The sequence below is a fragment of the Buteo buteo genome, chromosome 16 (genome assembly GCF_964188355.1).
Source record: "Buteo buteo chromosome 16, bButBut1.hap1.1, whole genome shotgun sequence".
NCBI classification, from domain to species: Eukaryota; Metazoa; Chordata; class Aves; order Accipitriformes; family Accipitridae; genus Buteo; species Buteo buteo.
In genome coordinates this window covers 19263359-19284393 of record NC_134186.1, presented here as the reverse complement: position 1 = coordinate 19284393, position 21035 = coordinate 19263359, and the positions used below count along the sequence as shown (strand labels likewise).

The window sequence follows — 21035 nt, the reverse complement described above, 5'->3', positions numbered from 1 at the left end:
TACTCTAAAAGAAAAATTGCAACTTCTAACAGGTGCCTACACTTTCCCCCCTTTGCATGATTTTATGTGAATCACTTTCTTCAACTTCTTGACTGACTGTAAACACCAGATTGCTTATGTAGCCTTTCAACAGTACAGGGGTTGATTTTTATTTTTTTTCCGTGTGTGTGTGTGAATCTGAATGTAGTACATGGGGTAGAAGTAATAATTTTTTTACTACATATGAGAAATGCACAGTTCTTTATTCCAACTTGATGCATCTCCATTTGGGATATCTCACAGGAAACAGATTTCTTCTCTTGCTGATTGGCATCATTGTGGTAGAAGGTCTGGGGTTAAGTTCTTGCAACAAGTTCTCATATTTTTTAAGAAGGCAAGCATACATTGATGTTTAGTGCCAGCTTCTTTTGTCAATTAACTATATTGTATTTTATTAAATACTGAAGTTTTATATTTTAAAAGAATATTTTTCCAATTCATGGGAGGGAAAACTAAGTAGAACACTAACAAGTTAACCTTACAATTATTTTCTGGTTTTTTTGGATTGCATGTGTACTCTTAATACTGCATTTATTCAAGCTTTCATTGCACACTAGTACAGTTTGGAGGTTTTGTGTGCCTAATTTAGCCCTGTTATGCATAGCTGCTTTTCGCTCTTGCATTCAGCTCCTAAGTTCACTAAGTGTTATATGTGTACTTCAGTAGAGGAATGGTTTGCTGTGTAAAAAATCAGTTTGTCTACCATTTTAAAGCTTGCTTATTAGTTCCATTCTTACTGAATTTAGCTTGTGTGCATTACAAATTTGTAAAGAAAAGGGATATTCCAGGTCTCCATCTTCACTTTTTAGCAATTTAAGTATAGGCCTCTAATTCACATTTGTTTTATCAAGTAAGAGCTAATTCTCACTTAGTTCAGTCATTTTCTGTTTTACCAAAATTGAGCAATACACATTAATTTCCACATAGAGCATCAATATTCAGTGTTTTGAATTTCTGTTTAACTACATTTTTATATTTGTCACAAACCATTCAGGACACTACTGTTGAAGGGACAACATGCAGTACACCTTCTGTTGTTCTTCCAGAGAGTGCTGTTACGCCAGATGTAGAAATTGATAAAAATCTGCTTAACAGGTACTATATAATACATTACCAATCTGTGCATAAATTGTACAGTAATTCCAGGACCTGTGTTTCTAAAATATTGCTTTCAAATTTATATTGTATTAAAGTATTATTGCTGTATCTCTAGTTGTAAATTGATCGTGCTGTCTTTGCATTTTGATGATGATTTTTTGGATGGGGGGTTTGGCACGGACAGGAATATAGTTGATACTAAAAGAGTAGAGTTTCATATAATACTAAGCCTGCCAACATGACTCAGTATATTGTAAATTTACATGAACTTTCTTATATTTCAGAATAGCATAATTTGAAACTAAAACAAAAATGTAAATCAAAGCTTTGCATAATTTGGACTAAAAGCTGTAACTTTTAAGTCCATCCTTTTGCTAGCAAATAAAATGTGGCCTGGTGAGGAAAAAATTGCTTGGTCAAATCCTCTTGTAGACATATAGAGGTGTGCATGTGTATGCTACAATCCTACACCTACTGCAAGGATGAGTGACAGTTGGATTCCTCATGTTCTGTGCATGGCAATGTGCAATACCGTCCATCTGTCCAAATTTTAACCTTTACTTAGACCCAGTCAAAGAACAACTGAGATCAATAAAAAGTACAATTGAGCATTTTTGTGTTTCCTGAATTATTACACACACACACACACACACACAGAGAAATTTTTCAGTTCAGTAGCTAAATACCTAATTCTGGTCTACTAATTATATATGTACACCAGTAGTGCTGCCTTTAATCATATAAATATTTCCACTGAACCAATAAGAGCTTTGTAGACTGATGTAGAGTTAGGAAGTTAATCCTTGTAAGACTTTAAAAAATTACTGTTTTTTAAATACTAAAGATGTAAGTTTCTGAAGGTATGGTCAGCCATCAGTGTTGACTCTTGCAAATGGGTGTATCTTATATACAAAGCCTGTGTTGTCTGTTCCCTTCTTGAATTAAAGAACTAGCTATATTACCATCTTATAACAATATTCTTAGTATTGTGCTGAAAAATAGACATTGTAGCAATAATATTTGCAACCTGTTCTAATTGTTTCGTCTATCGAAAGGAAATGCAGCAACAAACTATGTTGTTCTTAAAAACAATCTGTTTGCATGATCCTTAAATTACTGAAGTGTGTTTTAACAAAGAAGGAAGGTTTTTGGCAAAAGATGGACTTGCAATGTATGACAGTTTGTATAATAAGGCTTATTTGTGAGGGCAGAAAATTTCCAAGGAAGGCTTGTGATCATAAAAATGCTTTGCATTTTTTAACTAATAGCTTTTGCAAGGATTTTATTTACTTTTTATACTTAGCATTTTATAGTTTTTGAACTGCTGAAAATGCTCCTTATCTTCTTTTGACAGGTTTAGCATATTACATATATCTTTCAGAATAAATGTACCCTCCAGTCTTGTGCATATTATCTTGGTATTGACTTAGAACACATACTGTGTTATATAACTTAAGGTGATGTTGGTGAAGCTACTGTTACTGTATATTGTTTCTTTCCTTACAAATATTGTTGGTTGTCTGGCATTGCTGACTAACTTTGTTTCATGAGATAATATTCTAAGATATTAGAATAGCATGATATTATTAGCCAGCATCTTTAAAATTTTCTTCTAAAGCCAATTAAGATATGCTCCGTTCTTCTAAAGTCCAGAGTTGAAAGCATTGGAAATTGTGTTACTGGACTTTTTTGCTATCTAAAAACCAGATGCAACAAATGTAGGCCTCTTTCCCAACTCTCTTCTTTCACTTCCTCCCTTGTATCTGTTAAGTCCTCCTTACTGTTTCAGTGAAGCTGCAAAAGAACTTCCCTAGCACCTGAAAACTGGGATAGGACCACATTCCTGATCTTGTGAAATAAAATAGGTATCAGTTGAAAATTCAAGTAGATAATGTTTCTAAGCTAGATGGTTGGACAAATTAAATGTCTAGCTTGAATACTATAGTACAGTGAGTTTTGAAGCAGATGTTTAGGCCCATTCAGGTAGACAGGGCAAGAATACCACCTTGACGTTAAGCATATGTGAAAGTAAACTGTTGAATGGAAATAATAATCCTGTTTGAAGTTGAAAACTTCAATTCAGTTTTGAGTTGAATTAATTTTCAGTCTTCTGATAAAGCATACTTTTTGACCTGGGTTTTTTAATTTATTGACCTCCCATTAGACTTAAAACATGGGAAAAGATAATCAGAAAGTATTGATCATAAATCTATACTATAATTTGCTTGTGTTTTTATAGTGTACTTCCCCAAACTTCAAGATTATTTAAGAGTCAGAATGCAGCCCTTTAAAAGCAGCATTATTTGCTGGGTCAGCATTTAATTTTCTGTAGTCATTTGAGACTTTCATCTGGTTTTCAATCTAGAAGGTTCCCATATTGCTATATGGGAGCATCAGTGTGGGAGCCTAAGAAATTATTTCAGTCACAAAACCTAGTTTAGGAAGCAATAACAATTTACAAAGACTAAATTTTTTTTTTTTTTTTTTTTTGCAATGTACCATATTTGCATGAGTTTTAAGTCATGATAACGAACTAAAGAAATGTAGTTTTTCTGAGAAATCAAAAGTTCACAGTGTATGAGGTTATCAGCAAATGTCAGAACTCCTTTGTGAGAGCAATTTCTGTAATTTTCCTTCTTTCTGCAATCTTCCTCCATTTTCCAGTTGTTTGGAGATGAGAGAAATTGGAATAAAACCTTTTTGTTTTCATTTTTTTAATCAAAGAAAAAGTGCTTTCTTTTTAACATTAAATTTTTATAGAGAATTAGAACTTTTTTTTGGTGGCATACTCCCATAATTTTTGCTTGTTCATTTTTCTCTCTAGGCCTCGTAGTCCTCATAGGAGACATTCTAACCGTGCCACTAGGAATCCAACAAGTTCATTGACTTCTGTTGGTAAGAAGTGATTATTCATATAAGTTAGGAGTGTTCTCAGAAAATGTGACATACAATAAAGACCTAAATATAGAGTCTGGCTGTATAGACTACAGCTTCTTTCCTGTGCATACTGTCTGTAATGCATGCACAGGGAATACTGCTAGCATGTTGAATTGTGATCATGCATTTACAATCATAAGTGGATCGCATGCAGACAGATCCAGGGAAATATGCCTGTTAGTTTTATAAAGTTGTTAGATTAGTGTGTTAGCTTAACATTTTTAGAAGGCTGGAGATACACGTGCTTAAAATTCTTGTTGTATGCAAAATACCGTTCAGTAACACTGGTTTTGTTACTTTTTAGCAAGGAGCTTAACAGACACTTAAGTCTCAAGTTATTTAGTTTGGCAAATATATCAGATTAAACTTCAAATGAAAACAAGCTATCCAGGGGAAGATTTTCTTCATTTCTTCACTTTCTAATGAGTCTCTTACTACATAATTAGTTATATTAGTTTTCTGGTAGCTACCTGTGGAGTAAATTGTTTTTCAAGGGGACTAATGGTGTGGATGCAGATTTATGAGTACTACAGACTGAGATAAAAGCTCATCCTGTTAAGTCAGTGGCAAAGCTCCCATCAGTTCTTAGTCTTGGTATGTTTGCATTTGGATTGTTAGTTGTCTCCATTTATGTATTTCTTGTAAAGTAAAAGTTGAACAGAGTTGATGATAGAATGTTTATACTATCACACGTAAAGGATGAAGGAATAAGCATATGAGACCTCCTACCAAAATCAGGGTGGGGAGTGGGTGAGTGTACATTTCTACATCAGAAATGTGGAATAAATGTTTTAAATTATTTTTATCTTTACAACAATGTTACTTTCTCCCAGCCATCAACTTAATTTGAACCAATTATCGCTGCTTTATGCTGTGCATGAAAACAGTTTTCTGTAAAATCATGGACATGTGTGATCATTGCATACTTTAAAAAAAAAAAAAAATACTGGTTTTGTGACAGACTTAAAACCAAGCTTATCAGGTGACTATTCCAATACTCCCAGAGGCTTTTAAAGGGAAGCACCCTTTCTACTATTACTAAGGAACCTAGTTCTTAGGCGTCTTGAAACAGATGCATCTGTTCCTTTTTTTCTTTACTAAAGAACCAGCAAACATCAGAGCCCTGCTACCTCTCTGATACTCAAAATACTCAGAATAAAAATTATGTTTTATCAACCTAGATTGCTTTTAGTAATTGAGATTCTATTAAGGACTCTGATGAATAAGTCCTTTTTGTGTGATTTTTTTAAGAAACTCAGATATGTGGAGTTGTTCTTGACCAATATATTGAACATAGGCATGGGGATTCATGGAGCATTTCTGAATTTTCCAATAGCAAAGGGATTCCTGGCAGTCGTAGCAAATATTTCTTATAAGAAGCACTGATCTGCTGATGACAGCAGATTATGCATCCCTAGGGATGAAAAATGGCTACAGCTAAGAATACTTTCCCGAAATTATAGTTATGTTTCTACTTTCTCTTGTATAGGAAGTATTGCATGAAGAAAAAAATTAATTGGTACCTCTGAAAGTAACCCAAACTCTCTCTGCTATTAGCAGTGTATATACCTTATTTTTTTCTTTCTGGTGGTCAAAACAGAGAGGCCAGAACCCTTTCAGGCAGAATCTAATGTATTATTACACATTTCATTTCCCTTTTTGTGGATTTATGAGGGTTAGTTTGCTGGAATTAATTTGGTATTTGTGACATGACAAAAATACCATAATAATTTTATACATCTGGGATCCTGGGCTAGTTTCACACAAACAGAGAATTGGAGATTTTAAAATATAGTAAAACATCCTTAACATTGCCTTTTTCTTAGTAAGATAATAAAATATTTTATGTAAGTAGTATTTCCACTGTTGTAGTAGAGTTAGCTTCTCAGCCATGCAGAGATAAGGTACTAACTATTCGTATCAGTAACAGTCAGAATTAATCCTTACTAGTTTGTGATCCTGATGCTTTTGTAACTGGGTACTCAGTTGCATCAGTATGCCTGTAAAAATGTAGTTGAGAGAAAGCCCACTGAAAGATTGTTAGGAGGCTTCGAAGAGTTGTGACTTCTCATGCATTTCCTCCAGTTTTGTAATTGATCCTTTAAATTTGTGAGTAAGATGTGGGGTTTGGCTGCTTGCATTGAAAGGGAAACTTCCTTTATATGTCCTGTAAAACTAAGATAGAGATAAGATCCATGTAAATCAGCTCAGATACACTGAAGGGAACTTGGAACACTTAAAATCTATCCTGCTTGCCAGCAGTTGATTTCAGAGGTAACTAAACTTGTGGAAACTAAATAAATTTATGGAACTGTACTGACCGAAATCAGACTTATACAAAAGAATGATTATCCCCCCATGAGTGGACAACTGGACAGGTAAAAAATTGGCTCTGACGGTAGTGACTGGTTGGTTGGTCATATGCTCCCTAGATGTTAGCAAAAGGAGAGGGTTCTCTGAAAGAAACAAAAACCTTTGCAGATGTCATTCTGCTGAAGACAGAGCTTTGCTTCAAACCTGCTTTCTGTTTCAGCTGCTGTGGCTGGCCTTTGGCTGTGTCTTGGAACCCACTCAAGAAAATGAGTTGTGCTTTCAATCTTTATCAATGACCTGGAGGAGGATGGAGTGCACTCTTATCAAATTAGCAGATGAAATCAAATTGGCAGAGATTAATTAATATATGCTTGAGGGCAGTGCTGCAATTCAGAGACCTAGACAGGCTGGAGGAATGAGCCAGTAGGAACCTTATGACATTCAGCAAAGACAAATTTGGAGTCCTACATCTGGTAAGGAATAACCCCTTGCAGTAGGTACAGGCTGGGGGATGGATGGCTGGAAAGCTGCTCTGCTGAAAAAGGCCTGGAGGCCTTGGTAGACAGCAGGTTGAACATGAACCAGCAGTGCGCCCTTGCAGCAGAGAGGGCTAACAGTGTCGTGGACTGTACTAAGAGAAGCTTAGTCAATAGATCAAGGAAAGCGTTCATTCCCTTTTACTTAGCACTCATTACACTGCATCTAGAAAACTCCATCTGGTTTTGGGATCTCCAGTGAAAGAAGAGTGTTGATAAATGGGAGTGAGTCCAATGGAGGGCCACAAAGATGGTTCAGGGGCTGAAACACTTGCCTTTTGAGGGAAGGCTGAAGGAGCTGGCCTAATTTAGCCTGGAGAAGAGATGGCTTTAGGGGAAACCTAATACAGCCTTTCAATACCAATGAGAAGATTATGAAGAAAATGGATCCAGGCCCATGGCAGGAGGACAAGAGGCAATGGCCATAATCTGAAACAAGCGAAGTTCTAAGTGGGTATAAAGAACAACTTTTCACTCACTATAGAGTGAAGCATTAGAACAATCTGTCCAGAGACATTTTGCATCTCCATCCTTAGAGGTTTTTCAAGACCAGATTGTCTTGAAAGACCAGCAACCTGGTCTGATTACACCACTCATTCTGCTTTGAACAGGCTGGACTAGATGACCTCCAACAGTCCTTTCCAACCTGAATTACTCTATGACTCTAAGATGTTGCTTTTATAAGTTAGGCATTTTCTAATTAAACCTGTTACAAAATGTCTCCTGTTGGAGGTCTGACTTGGCTGAAAGAAATGTAATTTAATGGACATGTACAAAATCATAAACTGGTAGACCTGAAATAATCAACACGTGATTCTTTGAACACTTGTCATTTGTAAGCAGGTGCTGAGATGGGACGCAGCAGGAGAAACTAAAGGGAATTCATGGGAAAAGAGGAAATGGCAGCAAAGAGGAAGGGAAATGGAAGTGGTGAAGAGGCAGAAGACAAGGGAAATATAAAAAGGCAACAATGTTGAGTATAGTGAGGAAAACTTATCTGCTCAAGGAAGACAGAAATTACCATGCCTTGCAGCTCTCCTCTTTTGCTGGCCCAAGGAATGTGCCATGGGAGGTCCCTCTCTCAAACTTTCAACACACAAATCTTAGTGTAAAACAAACAGATATTTCATTTAAAATAGATTGCTTTAAGAATATCCAATCTGTGGGCATGCTTTTTGACAGCCTTGAAATTGAACTAAATTTATGGAAATTAAAAACAAACCACAAACCACCACCCCCCCCCAAAAAAACCCCAACAACCCACCAAAAAACCAAACAACCCCACACCCACAAGCAAAAAACCCTTGAGTTTTTGCTGCTTACTTATGTCCTTATATTTTCTGGAGACTGATTGTTCTGTAATGGCTCTTGCCAAATTTAAAAATACTTTTCTCATATTACATGATGACTTCCCTCTCCCTCACCCAAGCTGTTCTTTAGTAAGTTGTTCTTATTGCAAAACAGTGTTATAAATGCCCTCTTCCCTCATAGAGGCAACAAGCAGGGGAGAGAGACAGTCACAACTGGTATTTCTTAGAGCACATTTTGTTCACTAAGCTGTTGTTAATTTGATCGAGTTGTTATTAATGCCAGATACCTCTTCACACACAAGAGTCACATTCACTCATACAGTTAGTTTACTCACACAATCACAAATTTTCTCATAGTTACCTGAGAATAAATGTCTGACCTGCAGCCTGTTGTTGATGCTAGTGTGTGCCAGTGGCCTTGTACAGATTAAGCAGACTCTTGGTGATCTATTTATCAGTTCTTGCAGATCCAACAAGCTTACTAGTCTGCAGAGTTTATCAACCCATGAAAAACTTGCACACACTACCTTGTCAGCATATATGTTTCCTGTCTTTGGCCTGTTGTCTTCAGGTAACTGTTTCTCCATACAAGCCTAGATGCTTATAGAAGCCATTCGTACCAACTCACACAGAAAGGGCCTTTCTGACAACAGGCTACATTCTTTGCTTAATCATAGCCTGGAGAATTGTAAAAATTAGTGCTCAAAGTTTAGTGGTTTTGACCAGTTTGGAAGCCAGGGATTAATGGGTTCTTTCTATAACTAATTAAAAATTGTTTAGAAAACAATGCATTAACCTAAAGGTCTAAGTATAAGGCAGTGGCTTTCAGTTTGTGGTCCATGCATTCTCCTGGGTCACATATCTAACATAACCACGTAAGTGGCCATGAGGAAAAGCAATCTCTAACAATGCCTTCTTTAACCATTGGATACTCTAATGGGATTTGCAATTCCTTTGGAAAATTCTTGGAGGTCCACCACATGGTAGAGATTGATTTGCTTTTTGAAATAGCTTTATAATTTTCAGACTTTAGCTATTCAACTTCTTCTGCCTGCAGCTTTGCCAGATGCAGCTTTACTGTTGCTTCTGCATTTGTGGGAAAAGCTATTCTATCTGCATAGAATAAAATCTTTATACTTCCAAACTCTGCACTTTATTTTATAGATTACTTGATGGAATCACCTGTATGTTAAAACTAGTGGGCATAAATCTTTGCCAGGTGAGTTTGTGGGATCTTAGTCATGAAAAAATGGACATACAAAATCCACGGAAAAACAGAATCTACAACAGAAATGCCATGACTGCTAGTTGAGATGGATCTAATGCCACTTTTACTAATGAATTAGAAAAACTGTATTGGGGACACAGCTGGAAAAGCCAGTTTCACGTATCAGAGCATCTTTGATGATAGTATCTTAAGGACTTGCTCTAAACTTGAGAATATAAGAACATCAGAAATGAGCAGACATTAATGTTTGTTAAATGCAAGCTCAAATCTAAATTTATAGATATGTTTTGTACTTGTCACTCCGAAATTCCACAACATATCTGGAAATATGAGGTACAGCTCTTAATTCTGATGTTTTCTACCCAGACAACAGCGGTCATGTGATTGATCTGGTAAATGATCAGCTACCAGATGTCAAAATATCAGAGGAAGACAAAAAGAAGAACCTTGAATTACTAGAAGAAGCAAAGAAAGTGAGCGAGAGGTTTCTAATGCGCAGAGGCAGAAAGTCAAGAAGCAGCCTTCCGGAATCACCCACAGGTAGGTGCAGATTCATCTGCAAAGGCACAAATAAGCATCTACTGTAATGCATACATTGCTACTGTATAAATACACTTTGTTAATTCAAAGGTCAGAATCCCTCTGCCCCTCCTCACAATTCCATATAAAACAGAAATGACCAATTTCTATATTCAGATGTAACAGTGGAAGATGGTGTAAAGTTTTTAATTGCCTGAATGACACACTGCAAACACTGTAACAGGAAAACATGAAGTATTTCTATTGAAATCTAAAAAATGGTCACAAATTTCTGTTTGTGAAGATTTTCTTCCTAAAGTTCCTATTGTACATAAAATGAAATATTAATGGCAAGGTTCATACTACTGAAAAAACATTCCCCTCAGACATGATTACACAGACTTTTATTCTGAACATAGTCATAAACTAAGCTAAATGGACCAGATCCTCCTTTCAAAACAGCAGAATAAAATGTTATGTTCTAGAATGTCAACTGAAATTATTTTTTTCCCCTCTTCATATGAAGTGTTTGTGAACCAGGACAAAATGCCATGTTATCTTGAAGTAGAACTTTCATTTAGCTCTGAAATGTCAATTCAAAACAAAGTTCTCTCTTAAAATTGGCTTGACACTCTCTGGAGGAAAAAACAACTATACTTTTTTAAATTAAATCTTCCTTTTTTTTTCCTAAATTCCTTGTGAATCCCACTCTTTATCTATTTCTCTGCAGTGCTTACAGTATCAGAAAACTGAGGAGAATAAACATTCTGTGTATCAACAGAATTCTATTAGTTTATGGCAGGTATACAAGATAAAACCTACTCTAAGTTCCTAGTTGCCAAGAACAACATGACAATTAAAATGACTTGTCAGGTTTTGGACAAACACATGACTGATGATTATGAGATTCACATTTTAATCTTACCTGAATTTTAAAAATTCAGAAGCTACAAGCCTAGAAAGTAAAATTACCTTTTTTGTTGTTTTTGTCTTTGTTTTAATGAAGCGGTTTCCCCTACACTTAGTCCTAAAGTTTCACCAGTAGCATCTCGGAGCAACTCTCTCAGTCTTCCAGTTCCATCAGGTAAAATGATCTATGCAGGCTCAAACTTTAACTTACAAAAGCTCACCAAAAATATATTTTTTAATATTTCTTGAGGAGAAGTTAAAATCTGTAGATTCAAGCATCTCCTCCTGAATATGACAAAGCTCATGAATGCCCACAATATATATTTTTACGTATATATATTTTTTCTGTTGTGTTTTTATTCCTGTGGTGCTGCTAGGTTACATGTTCTAATTTTTTATTCTTTTCAATAATGGAGTTTTGAGAAGCTTTAATGATCTTTCACTGACTATATTTTAGATAATTTTTTTCTCCTTTTAAATAGAGTTTTCCACATTTAAATTTTGTCCTTAATATATTATGTGGAACTGTGCATGTGTGTGTTTGCTAATACTGTAGTAGTAAAAATTTTGAGCAAAACATCAGGATGTGCCCTAATTATGTGCGTGTCTTTCTAGGGTCTGATGCATGCACAACCACTAGTGTCGAGTCAGTATCTCCAGGGCAGGTAAGAAGGAGCTGTATAGTCTGCACAGTAACCTGGTTATTACAGTACTATTTTACACTATGCTGTCCTGTTAGTCCCTGAGGAAAATCGAATGTTTTGAATACCATTTTATATGCCAAGACTGGATTATTGATACGTTTTTTCTGCAGAGTGAGGGACTAATAAATGTTTACTCTGAAGATAAAAATCCATGAGGTGACAAGCACTGAAGGATCACAGAGATCTGTTAAGTGTAGAAAATGGAAAAAGATCCAATATAATCCTAATCTATGGAAAAACTAATCCCTAAAATTACTTCCTAAATAAATGTGACAAGCAGTGTAAAAATTAAGAGATTTGAAGTTCATCCATTAATATCTATATCTAATATTTGCAGCATAGTTGTGAAAGATAACCTTGTAAGGCAACTTTTTTCTTCCTTTTTTGCTAGAATATCAGAACCGTCAAAGAGGATGACAGGCAAACTGCAGAGGTAAGTGTTTCACATCAAGTGTTGAACAAAATCTGTCTGTTTGGTTTAGCACACGTGACTTATTTATGTGACTAAAAAGGCTAAAAGACTGTTCACTGAGTGAAAAGAAAAATTATACTGCTCTAGGAAACTGTGAAGCACCTGCAAATGTAGTGGAGGACAATGGCCTTACAGCTAGCCTTTACATCCTATCATGCACCCTGCCCTAGCTCAATTAAAATGGATATAAAAAATACCTTTATAAGTAAAGTATAAATATCTACTATAGACACTTTGGTGTATGCTGGTGTTTTAGGCAGACATCGTCTTCCAGATCCCTTTGGTTCAGTGGAAGACATTACTGTACCTCATGTTCTGCACCACTGAGGGGATGTTACTGCTTGACAAAACTATTGGTGGAGCAGTTTATATGAATGCTTCCTAATTTGTTTTAGGTAATATCAGATGGCCCTTTAAAGAGATTTTGCTGTGAGTGGATTAGGCAATACTTAGAAAAACCAGTATGGCAGCAGAATTTTGGAGCAGTAACTATAAAGGAGAGGAGTAGTAATATATCTAAGGCAGAGCCCACAGTTTGTATGTTGGTTGCCTTAAATTGCTGACACAGCTGCCCTTAGACAAAGGGGCAGATTCTGTACAGATTACAGATTCTGTACCAAAGTAGCCAAGGTATATGCAAACATTCTTTTGCCTGTTCTCCTGTAGAGATTGCAGCCAAATTATAATCTATGGTACTGCACACAAAGAAAGAAGAGAGAAATTACAATATGTGCTTTAACTTAGTGTACAAGCCCATGGTTTTTTCCCTTGGGAAGTGAGGGACTAATGAAAACAATCAAAGGAAAGTAATAGTGCTATAAGATACAAGGTTAAAGGTGTGTACTCTGACAAACCTTACATTAAGATGATGAGAAACTTGACTATATGAGGATTGCTATAATGGACTCTGGAATGGGAGGAGGTTATCTCAAAAGTTCAGAGGAAAGATTCCCAATTCAGTGTGCTTTCAAGCGCCTTTTAAAAATTATTTCTCTTGTCAACAGCGCATATTTAAAAGCATATGTCCCTGAAAAGGAAATGGCTTTTTACAGTGAAAATCTGTCCTTGAGCAGGGGAAAAGAGAAATCTGCACTTGTTTCTCTGTTTAATGTGTGACCCTCTACTTTCAGAGTGCTGCAAAAGGATTAATTGATCGAAGGCAGAATGATCAAAGAAAGATTTCTCAGGGAAGGTTGGTTCCTCGTTCTGCTGGTTTTGAAAACTCCAAAGAGAAGCTCTCAGAACAAAAAGAAAACTTTGATCCACGTAAACATATGGATACTTTACCTAAATGCTCCCCTTCAGGTGGTGATGGTGGCAGAACGTCTCTTAACACTTGCATGAATGTTTGTGAAAATGAACTTGGAAAGTCATTCCTCAAGAAAGCAAAAGATAATGATGTTCCTTTAAGAACCCATCTACCAGGACCAGGAATAGGAAATATAGACTCGAAGCTAAAAATTCCTGTTCCAGAAATGAGGGACCATAAAGTTTCATGTAAACCAGAATTTAAACTGTGTGGAGTACGTCCTCCTCTACTACGGGCTGTATCATGGGATAGCTTGGAGCCTGGACAGAAGGATAAAACACCTTTAAAATTACCATCTGAGGAAGATAAAAGCTTTGTTGTTGGTAATAAACCCACCAATCAATTAAAAGCATTCAAAGACCTTCAAATCCAAGTTCAACCAGTTCGAATGCAGAAATTGACAAAGCTCAGAGAGGTAAGTTGTAGTCATCATTTGTATCCTGTTTTAAATTTATTTTCATATCTTATTAAACTTTCAACTTGCTTAGCATTATTTTTATCATTGCAACAAACATACAGTAATATAATGGGAAACAGTTTCAGCAAAATCAATACAGAATTGTGTTGTGTTTTTCCATTGCAACTTTAGTAAATTGTAATCTGTAACTAAATTGTATGGAATTATTCTATTTCTTAGTTCTCTTCAAATATGCATCAACTGCACTGTGGTATCTTCAATATGCACATATGTATGTGCATATGCAGGTTTTGGCCCCCAGAAAAAAGTTGTAATACTTCTGTCAAGAAAGTACTAATTGCTTTCATTGTGACAGAAAGGTGAGTCTAAAACACAATATATCTCATTTTTATATCATTTACATGACCTATAAACAGGAAACAGTTGATAAACAATCATGTCATTTGTAAAATGTACTTGGTACTAAAGTGATCTATTTTGATTTCTAAAATGAATTTTAGATCTGAAGAATCTTTCCTTCCTCAGGATGTAACAACATTCTCTTTAAAAGGGTCACTTAGGCTTTTTTACTTCCTTTGCTTCCCTGTGATATGCTTTTTCCGCTCCTTTGGAATTGTCCTCAGATTCACAGACTCACAATACATTGACTAATTGACTGATTTCTGTATAAGTGGGCTGAGACCTGTGTATAAACAGAAATCTTTAACTGAAGTTTGTAGACGGTTACTATGCTCTTGTTTAAGGGCTTACAAGCCTCTGTGTATCATATACTATTTGTAAACTTTCTTTGGATTTAAAGATCACTTTTACTTTGTTCAGCTGAGTGGTTTTGAGTCTTGGTTGGTATTCTCCCTTCTAAGGGCAATAGTCCTGTCTTTCAAGAATACTAACCTTTGCAGTAACATTACATTTGCAAGATCTCAGGGGACAGGAAATTGTTTTGCTATGACTTTTTGCTTATTGACATTCTCAGAAAATGTCTCAAAGCATCCCAAGTTTTAAAACTGGGTGTCTCTGAGAGCCAGGGCAGGTAGAGGATGGCCAGACTTACAGTTCCTAATTCTAACATGGTGCAAATGTGTCAGCTACTTGAAGGACAGACTTGGACGGCAAAATCTATGAACTAATCTGTTGTTAAATGATTGTCTAAATGATTGGTAAAAATTAAGAATTAAACCCTAAGAATTAATTAGTGTATTGAAAAAAGTAGAAATGTCATGAAATGATAAACCACCATCATAAAGCAACTACCATGTGTATATAGCAAAAATTACCTTTGAAAGGAGAGAAAAAAAAAGTAGTTTTTCCTTTTTCCTGTAGTGGTTTCCTTAACAGCCTAATATGAATATTTTCTTTGATCTCTAGTAGTTAATATTTTAAGATGAACACAGGGCTGACAAGTGAGGACCTAAAATTCTGCACTTTGGTTAATTCATTCCCATTGTATTGCTTGGGAATGGTAGCTTAGTTATTCATCTTTTCCTGTTTATATAACACACATATTCTTAGCATATACGTACTAGAAGTTTTGATTATAGAGACACTTGAGCCATATAACTTTAAAAGTCCTAGAAGCTGTTAAGCCCAAATAGTAGCTAGAATCAGAAAATTAATACAACATGATATATAATTCCAGTTAGGTGAGATTTGAACTCTGTCCCCAGTAGGAATTGTCTACTTATAAACAAAAGCAGGTGTTTGTGAATTTTAAACATACCTGAGAATATGAAAGTAGAAAATGAGGAGATGATAGAAGGAGAAAAGATAACAAAGTTTAATCCTTGAGAGTACATTCTTCCCTACCTGTAAGAAATAGAGGCAGAGTACATTAACAGTGAAGTATTAACTTCAGCTGTAGCATACTAAGCTTTGGTGTGAATAAATTCTACTGAATTGAGTCAAAGTGGCAAAGTCTCATATGTCTGGTTTTCTGAATTTTCTCTCCTTTCTGGGATACTTACTTATTACTATGGCTATATCCAAAATTGTTTTTTTTGCTCTCATTTACTAAAACTCTCATTTACCAAAACTCAATTTTTCTACTTGACTAAGGGGCACATGTTGTAAATCTCTGTTTACATGATGAGGAATTTTTCTAAATAATGCATGTATGAAATTTGAAATATCTGATGTTTAAAGCGGAGTGTGTGTGTGAATGTACATGTATCCATGCAATGTAGCATCTGACTATAGCTTAATATAAATATCTCCATTATGTTTATTAACTAAAGTAAATGTTATATTTAGTCTTTACATGGCAGGGATATTTAAATTGAGATTTCTAGTTAAGTTAATTAGAAATGTTACTGTTTTTCTTAACAGGAGCATATTTTGATGAGAAATCAAAATTTAGTTGGACTTAAACTTCCTGAACTTAGTGAAGCAGCTGAACAGGAAAAAGGTGCAGTATCATAAAAGCTGGAAGGGGTGTTTGTTTGTTATACACTGATTTTTATAATTGACTAATATGGAGGGGAAAAAAAAGTCTTTTTCTTCAATTGCAATAGTAGTTGTAATGAAGCAGTCATGGACGAGGGTAGTAAATGATGAATAAGAGAGACCAATAATGGAAGTACCTGAATTTCTTGATGACCTGAGCCAAGAAGATACTGTAGGTGTTATTACAACCAAATGAAAAGATCCATACCTGGAACAGAGTCTAGCTTGTACTTAATAGATGGAGGACTGTCTCAAGTTTCAGTGACTTTCTGAAAAAAAGTTTCAGCAGTGATGGATTGAATGGATGTGACCTCTGCAAGATATTGTGGCCGTAAGGGTGAATTTGATCCCTGAAAGTATAAATAAGAGATGGAATGCTTTTTTCCTGCTTTTTTTATTTTAGTATATGTGTGGCAAATATTGAAATGGCATGTTCATTCGTGGTCTACAGCTCTATGTCAATGTGGATAGGTAAGAGTAAGGCCAGAGAAGAGACATAAATGTGATTGAAGGACTGGAAAAATATGCCTTGCAATAAGTTTGGGGTTTTTTTAGCTCAATTTATATGTTTTTTAATAAGGAAAAGGCTTAAAACTCTACATAAATGAGGAAACAGAAATCTGACACCAAATTTTTTTTCCAGTCTAACACAAGCAATTGAGATTTGATGCCTGTAGGCAGCATCTAAAAAAGATTCAGAATAGAAATAAAGAGCAAAGGTATAATCCTGAGGACAATTCAACAACTGGAAGAACTAAATAGCAGTAGTGCTGAGCAATCAGTTGAAAATATTTAAACCAAAGCTGTATATTTGTTTGAAAGTAGTCAAGACTTGTTCAGAGTGTTTTTAAGGCCACATTAACTGAAATGGAGATGGTTAATATGAAAGGAGCTGAAGCTGATGGTCCAAGATTTGATCCAAAGACAATTTCCATTTTTCCTATTAATTAGCAAAAGGAACAGTATTAGATTTGCTTTGGGACTGTTTCATAAGGCCTTAAAGTTTCTGTTACATAGGGAGATGGCTGAGATTACATCTCATGTTATCTCTGGAAACAGACTCATCTTCAGTCTGAATGAAACAAGATTAAAGAGACTTCTTGTCCTCTTTCTGTATTTAGTGATTATATCTTTGGATTCTTAGATATAGTAATATTATTCCTGTCACTCTGCTAATATATCATTTCCTAGAAAATATTTAGCAGGCTGTGTTTGAAAGTGTAAAATAGTTGCCATTTTACCAACCTGTTAGATAATTTTGGCAGATCTGAAACTTTTGAGTAAAACATTATGAAAAGCTAAGCATTATTTTATCCAGCTTTTCAACCAATGTCTCATGAGCATCATTTTAAAGTCTAGTAACTTATCTAAATGATAGCCAGAACATTAAGGGTCAACTCCTTCTCCTCAGAGGGGAAAAGAAGTGAGGGGTCAAATCCTTAGTTCATTTGTTAGGGAGACTTACTTCCTTACATTGTCAGAAAAGTCACCTTGTGCTTTTTAACTGCAGTAGTAACTTTGCTTAAACAATAGGAAATAGCCAGATACTTCATTATTACTGTTATGAATCAAATATACTGGCTCCGTCATGTTTTGCTATCAATGCCAAGTTGTTGTGCTCATCTGAGTAAACACAACTTTGCATCTACAGAAGCTTAGATAAGTGGGATGTATTAGATCTGGAGGCATTGTGGTATCAGGCTGGCTTTTTATGGGGACACACATGACTGTTCTTAAGTAAACACTGGAATTTTTAAATACAAAGGAAATGCACAGAACTAAAATGTAGCTAGAAAGAATCTCCCATTCTTTTCTGTCTTTCATGTTAACGCTCTCCATGTCTATAAAATTTGAGCTTTTTCACACTATTTGTTTTGCAAGTCTAAGAATCTTTCTGTTACACCAAATGAATAGGAGACCTGTACGAAGATACCTTCTGAGATTCAGACTGGGGAACCTAACTTTCCTATAGGAGAGTCCTTCATTAAATTCTGGCAAGATAGAAGGAGATAGGGGAATTATTATTGTCGTGGTTTAATCCCAGCCAGCAACTAAGCACCATGCAGCCACTCTATCACTCCCCCTCCTCAACTGGACAGGGGAGAGAAAATATAACAAAAGGCTCGTAGGTCAAGATAAGGACAGGGAGAGATCACTCAACCAATTACCGTCACAGGCAAAACTTGGGGAAAATTATATATGAAATTAAATAAAATGGAGATTAAAAAGTTAAGTAATACAATTTTTTTAAAAAGTTTGAGACATGTCTTGGTCCTTATGAAAGTGACAGAAGTAGAGAATGTAATTATAACCTTTATGTCCTGTTTCAATGAACGTGCATTGCAAACAAGTACATGTTGTAGATTCATCACCATAAGTGGTGCACAAAATCTGTAGCATAGTACATTATACTAGAATTCATCTTGGCAGGTGGCATTTAAAGCCTTAGAAAATGACAGCCCTCTATTACAAAATCTAAGCTAAAATATTCAAGAAATAATGTAAGGGTACTGGTAAAGCCCAAATGGAAAATGTTAGGTTAGATGTTCCAGTAATGAATTTGGGATCAGTTTGACTTCTAGGAAAAATACTAATAAAATAATTATTTCTCAGTGCATTAGAGACTGTCAGAATTCATATTACTTCAGTCTTTCTACATAAAGGATGACAATTGTACTGATTACTTTTGTTGCCACTGCTCAAAAGGAAGACGGGGATCTTTACTTTAGCAGGAAAGGAGAGATGAGTGATGTATCACTATATACTGTAAAGGAAGTAACATTCTGCATGAAGGGAGGGACCTTTTCTTCATGTCACTTTTGCTCCCAGTAGAGTTGGGGTGAAAGCATCATTGACTTTTTAGCCTAACTGTGTCCTTTTCAAGGTCCTATTCGGCTCTGAGATGCTGACTATTGATAGTTAATGCATGACTTTTCAAATAACATTAAAAGTTTTTTATCTGAAAATGTCTTTAGGCCCTTCACCTCTCCCTTCCCCCACTGAAGAGGAAGAGACAAAGAATAGCTCTGACGTCATGCCCAGCATTCCTGATGTATTGCTGCGAAAACTACGAGTGCACAAATCGCTTCCAGGAAGGTAAAAGCTCATTAGAAGTAGAAAGACATCATCCGGGGGAAGGCACACTAATGGTTTCCAGTGAGCTCCCTTTATGGAGTTCCTTTCATAGGGGATCCATATAAGTAGAGAACTTGCTGCATCTTAAAATGTGCAACACAGTTTTTCTGAAAAAATCTGGTGAGTGTACCAACTTACAGTAACTGTCCAAGTTTTAAAATTAGTTTGTAAGTTCTACATAAAAAGTCTGTAACCTAACTTGCATGCTGCAAGTACATTTTTATACAGGTTTTTCCACTGTCTGTCCACTCCTGGTTTTCAGGATTGCTGCTGCAGATATAAATTCATATTGAAAATGTTAGTATTTCTTTTCCCCAGAAAAGTATCAGGCCAGATAATGCTTTTCAGTGGTAAAATTTGGGCATGTAGGAATTCTGCAGTTTTTATGCAGGTGATGAGTTTTCAGGAAAATGGAGTTTATTTTGCAAACATAGTTGAAGGCCTGGCTTGCGAATTCCCTGATCTTGGGCTGTGCAAGTAGGCACTTATCAACAGATTGCTTAACACCTGCCATGGCTCAGGAGTTTCTCCTTTCTATCTTATGCAATCTGAAACAATATGTCTGCGTGTTACAGATGTGTAGGGCAGCACCATACAAGAAATCATTTGAAACTAGAGCTATTGTTGCATAATGCAATGTAACTATAGCAAGGGAATCCCCTGGTCCATACTCTACTGAGGTAGAGTCAAAATAAACTATACCTGCCAGGTGTTTGTCCAGACCTTTAAGAATACCAATTTTCATTCTGATTTGACTTTACTACTATCCAAATTTAACATTTTCTTGACAGAATTTAAGTGGAATTTTCCTTTTGTGGGTAAGATTTATGTTTAAAATGATACAAAAGTCCATAATTTCAGATAATATTTTGCTCTGGCCCAAGAAATATAGGGAAGAAATCTCAAATGAAGCATTTATGACCACTTGCCTTGCATACCTTGCACCACTGGTAACTTTAGAGACTGAGCATATTTTATTTTGTATTGCATTAGAACAAAGCTAAGCTTCCATATTTCTGCATAAGCCTCTTCTTTGAGAGAGATAAAACCATAACCAAAAATGCTTATTAGACATTAAAACAATTCCAAACATATTTGGCCAAAACTTTTCCTAAATTCACCCATGTGTTTTTATAGTATAAATACCAGAGGCCTTCAGTCATGTGAAGCAGTCAATAAGTGTTCTCTGTGCAGATGAAATAAATGCTTAACATTTGTCATGAAGGAACTGTTACATACAACATTTTATATAAATGAATGCATGACATGAAGAAGTTCTAAGAGACCATTGCTTGATTGTAATCAACTACTGAAAAGAAAAGTAATTTCATAGCTAAGTACAAAATAAGTGAATGCTGAACTTGCTTTGAGGATCAGATAATATACAGAACTTCTGTTTTTCAGGTAATATTCTTTAATCAGTTGGCTTAATCTATTGAACAAGTACACACATAACTTTTCATTCTTATGATAAATTTCTCAGAATGTTCCCAGCCAAAGGAAAGACACAAATTTTAGCATCCTGTGCTGTGTTATATAACATATACAGATGCTTGAACTTCCTTCTAGAAGGACTACTCCTTCTAGTAGGCTTCCTCCTAGAATAAGTAATAGGAATACTAATACTTTAGGCACAAAATGGTTTTCCAACACAGGGGACATACTGGCC

At 35.6% G+C, this 21035-nt stretch overlaps 1 protein-coding gene across 6 annotated transcripts in view; it reads left to right on the top strand.

Annotated features, from left to right (window-relative positions):
- The window catches only part of IRAG1 (inositol 1,4,5-triphosphate receptor associated 1), an 80005-nt gene that overhangs the window by 40163 nt on the left and 18807 nt on the right, over positions 1–21035 (top strand). For 5 of the 6 annotated variants that reach the window (XM_075048081.1, XM_075048084.1, XM_075048080.1 and 2 more), the window contains 9 exons: positions 1034–1134; positions 3962–4032; positions 9828–10001; positions 10987–11064; positions 11505–11554; positions 11985–12026; positions 13196–13789; positions 16115–16193; positions 19207–19327. In XM_075048081.1, the coding sequence (XP_074904182.1) occupies positions 1034–1134; positions 3962–4032; positions 9828–10001; positions 10987–11064; positions 11505–11554; positions 11985–12026; positions 13196–13789; positions 16115–16193; positions 19207–19327 (1310 nt within the window). The remainder of the gene's footprint in view (positions 1–1033; positions 1135–3961; positions 4033–9827; positions 10002–10986; positions 11065–11504; positions 11555–11984; positions 12027–13195; positions 13790–16114; positions 16194–19206; positions 19328–21035) is intronic. The other variant, XM_075048085.1, reaches the window with a different exon arrangement.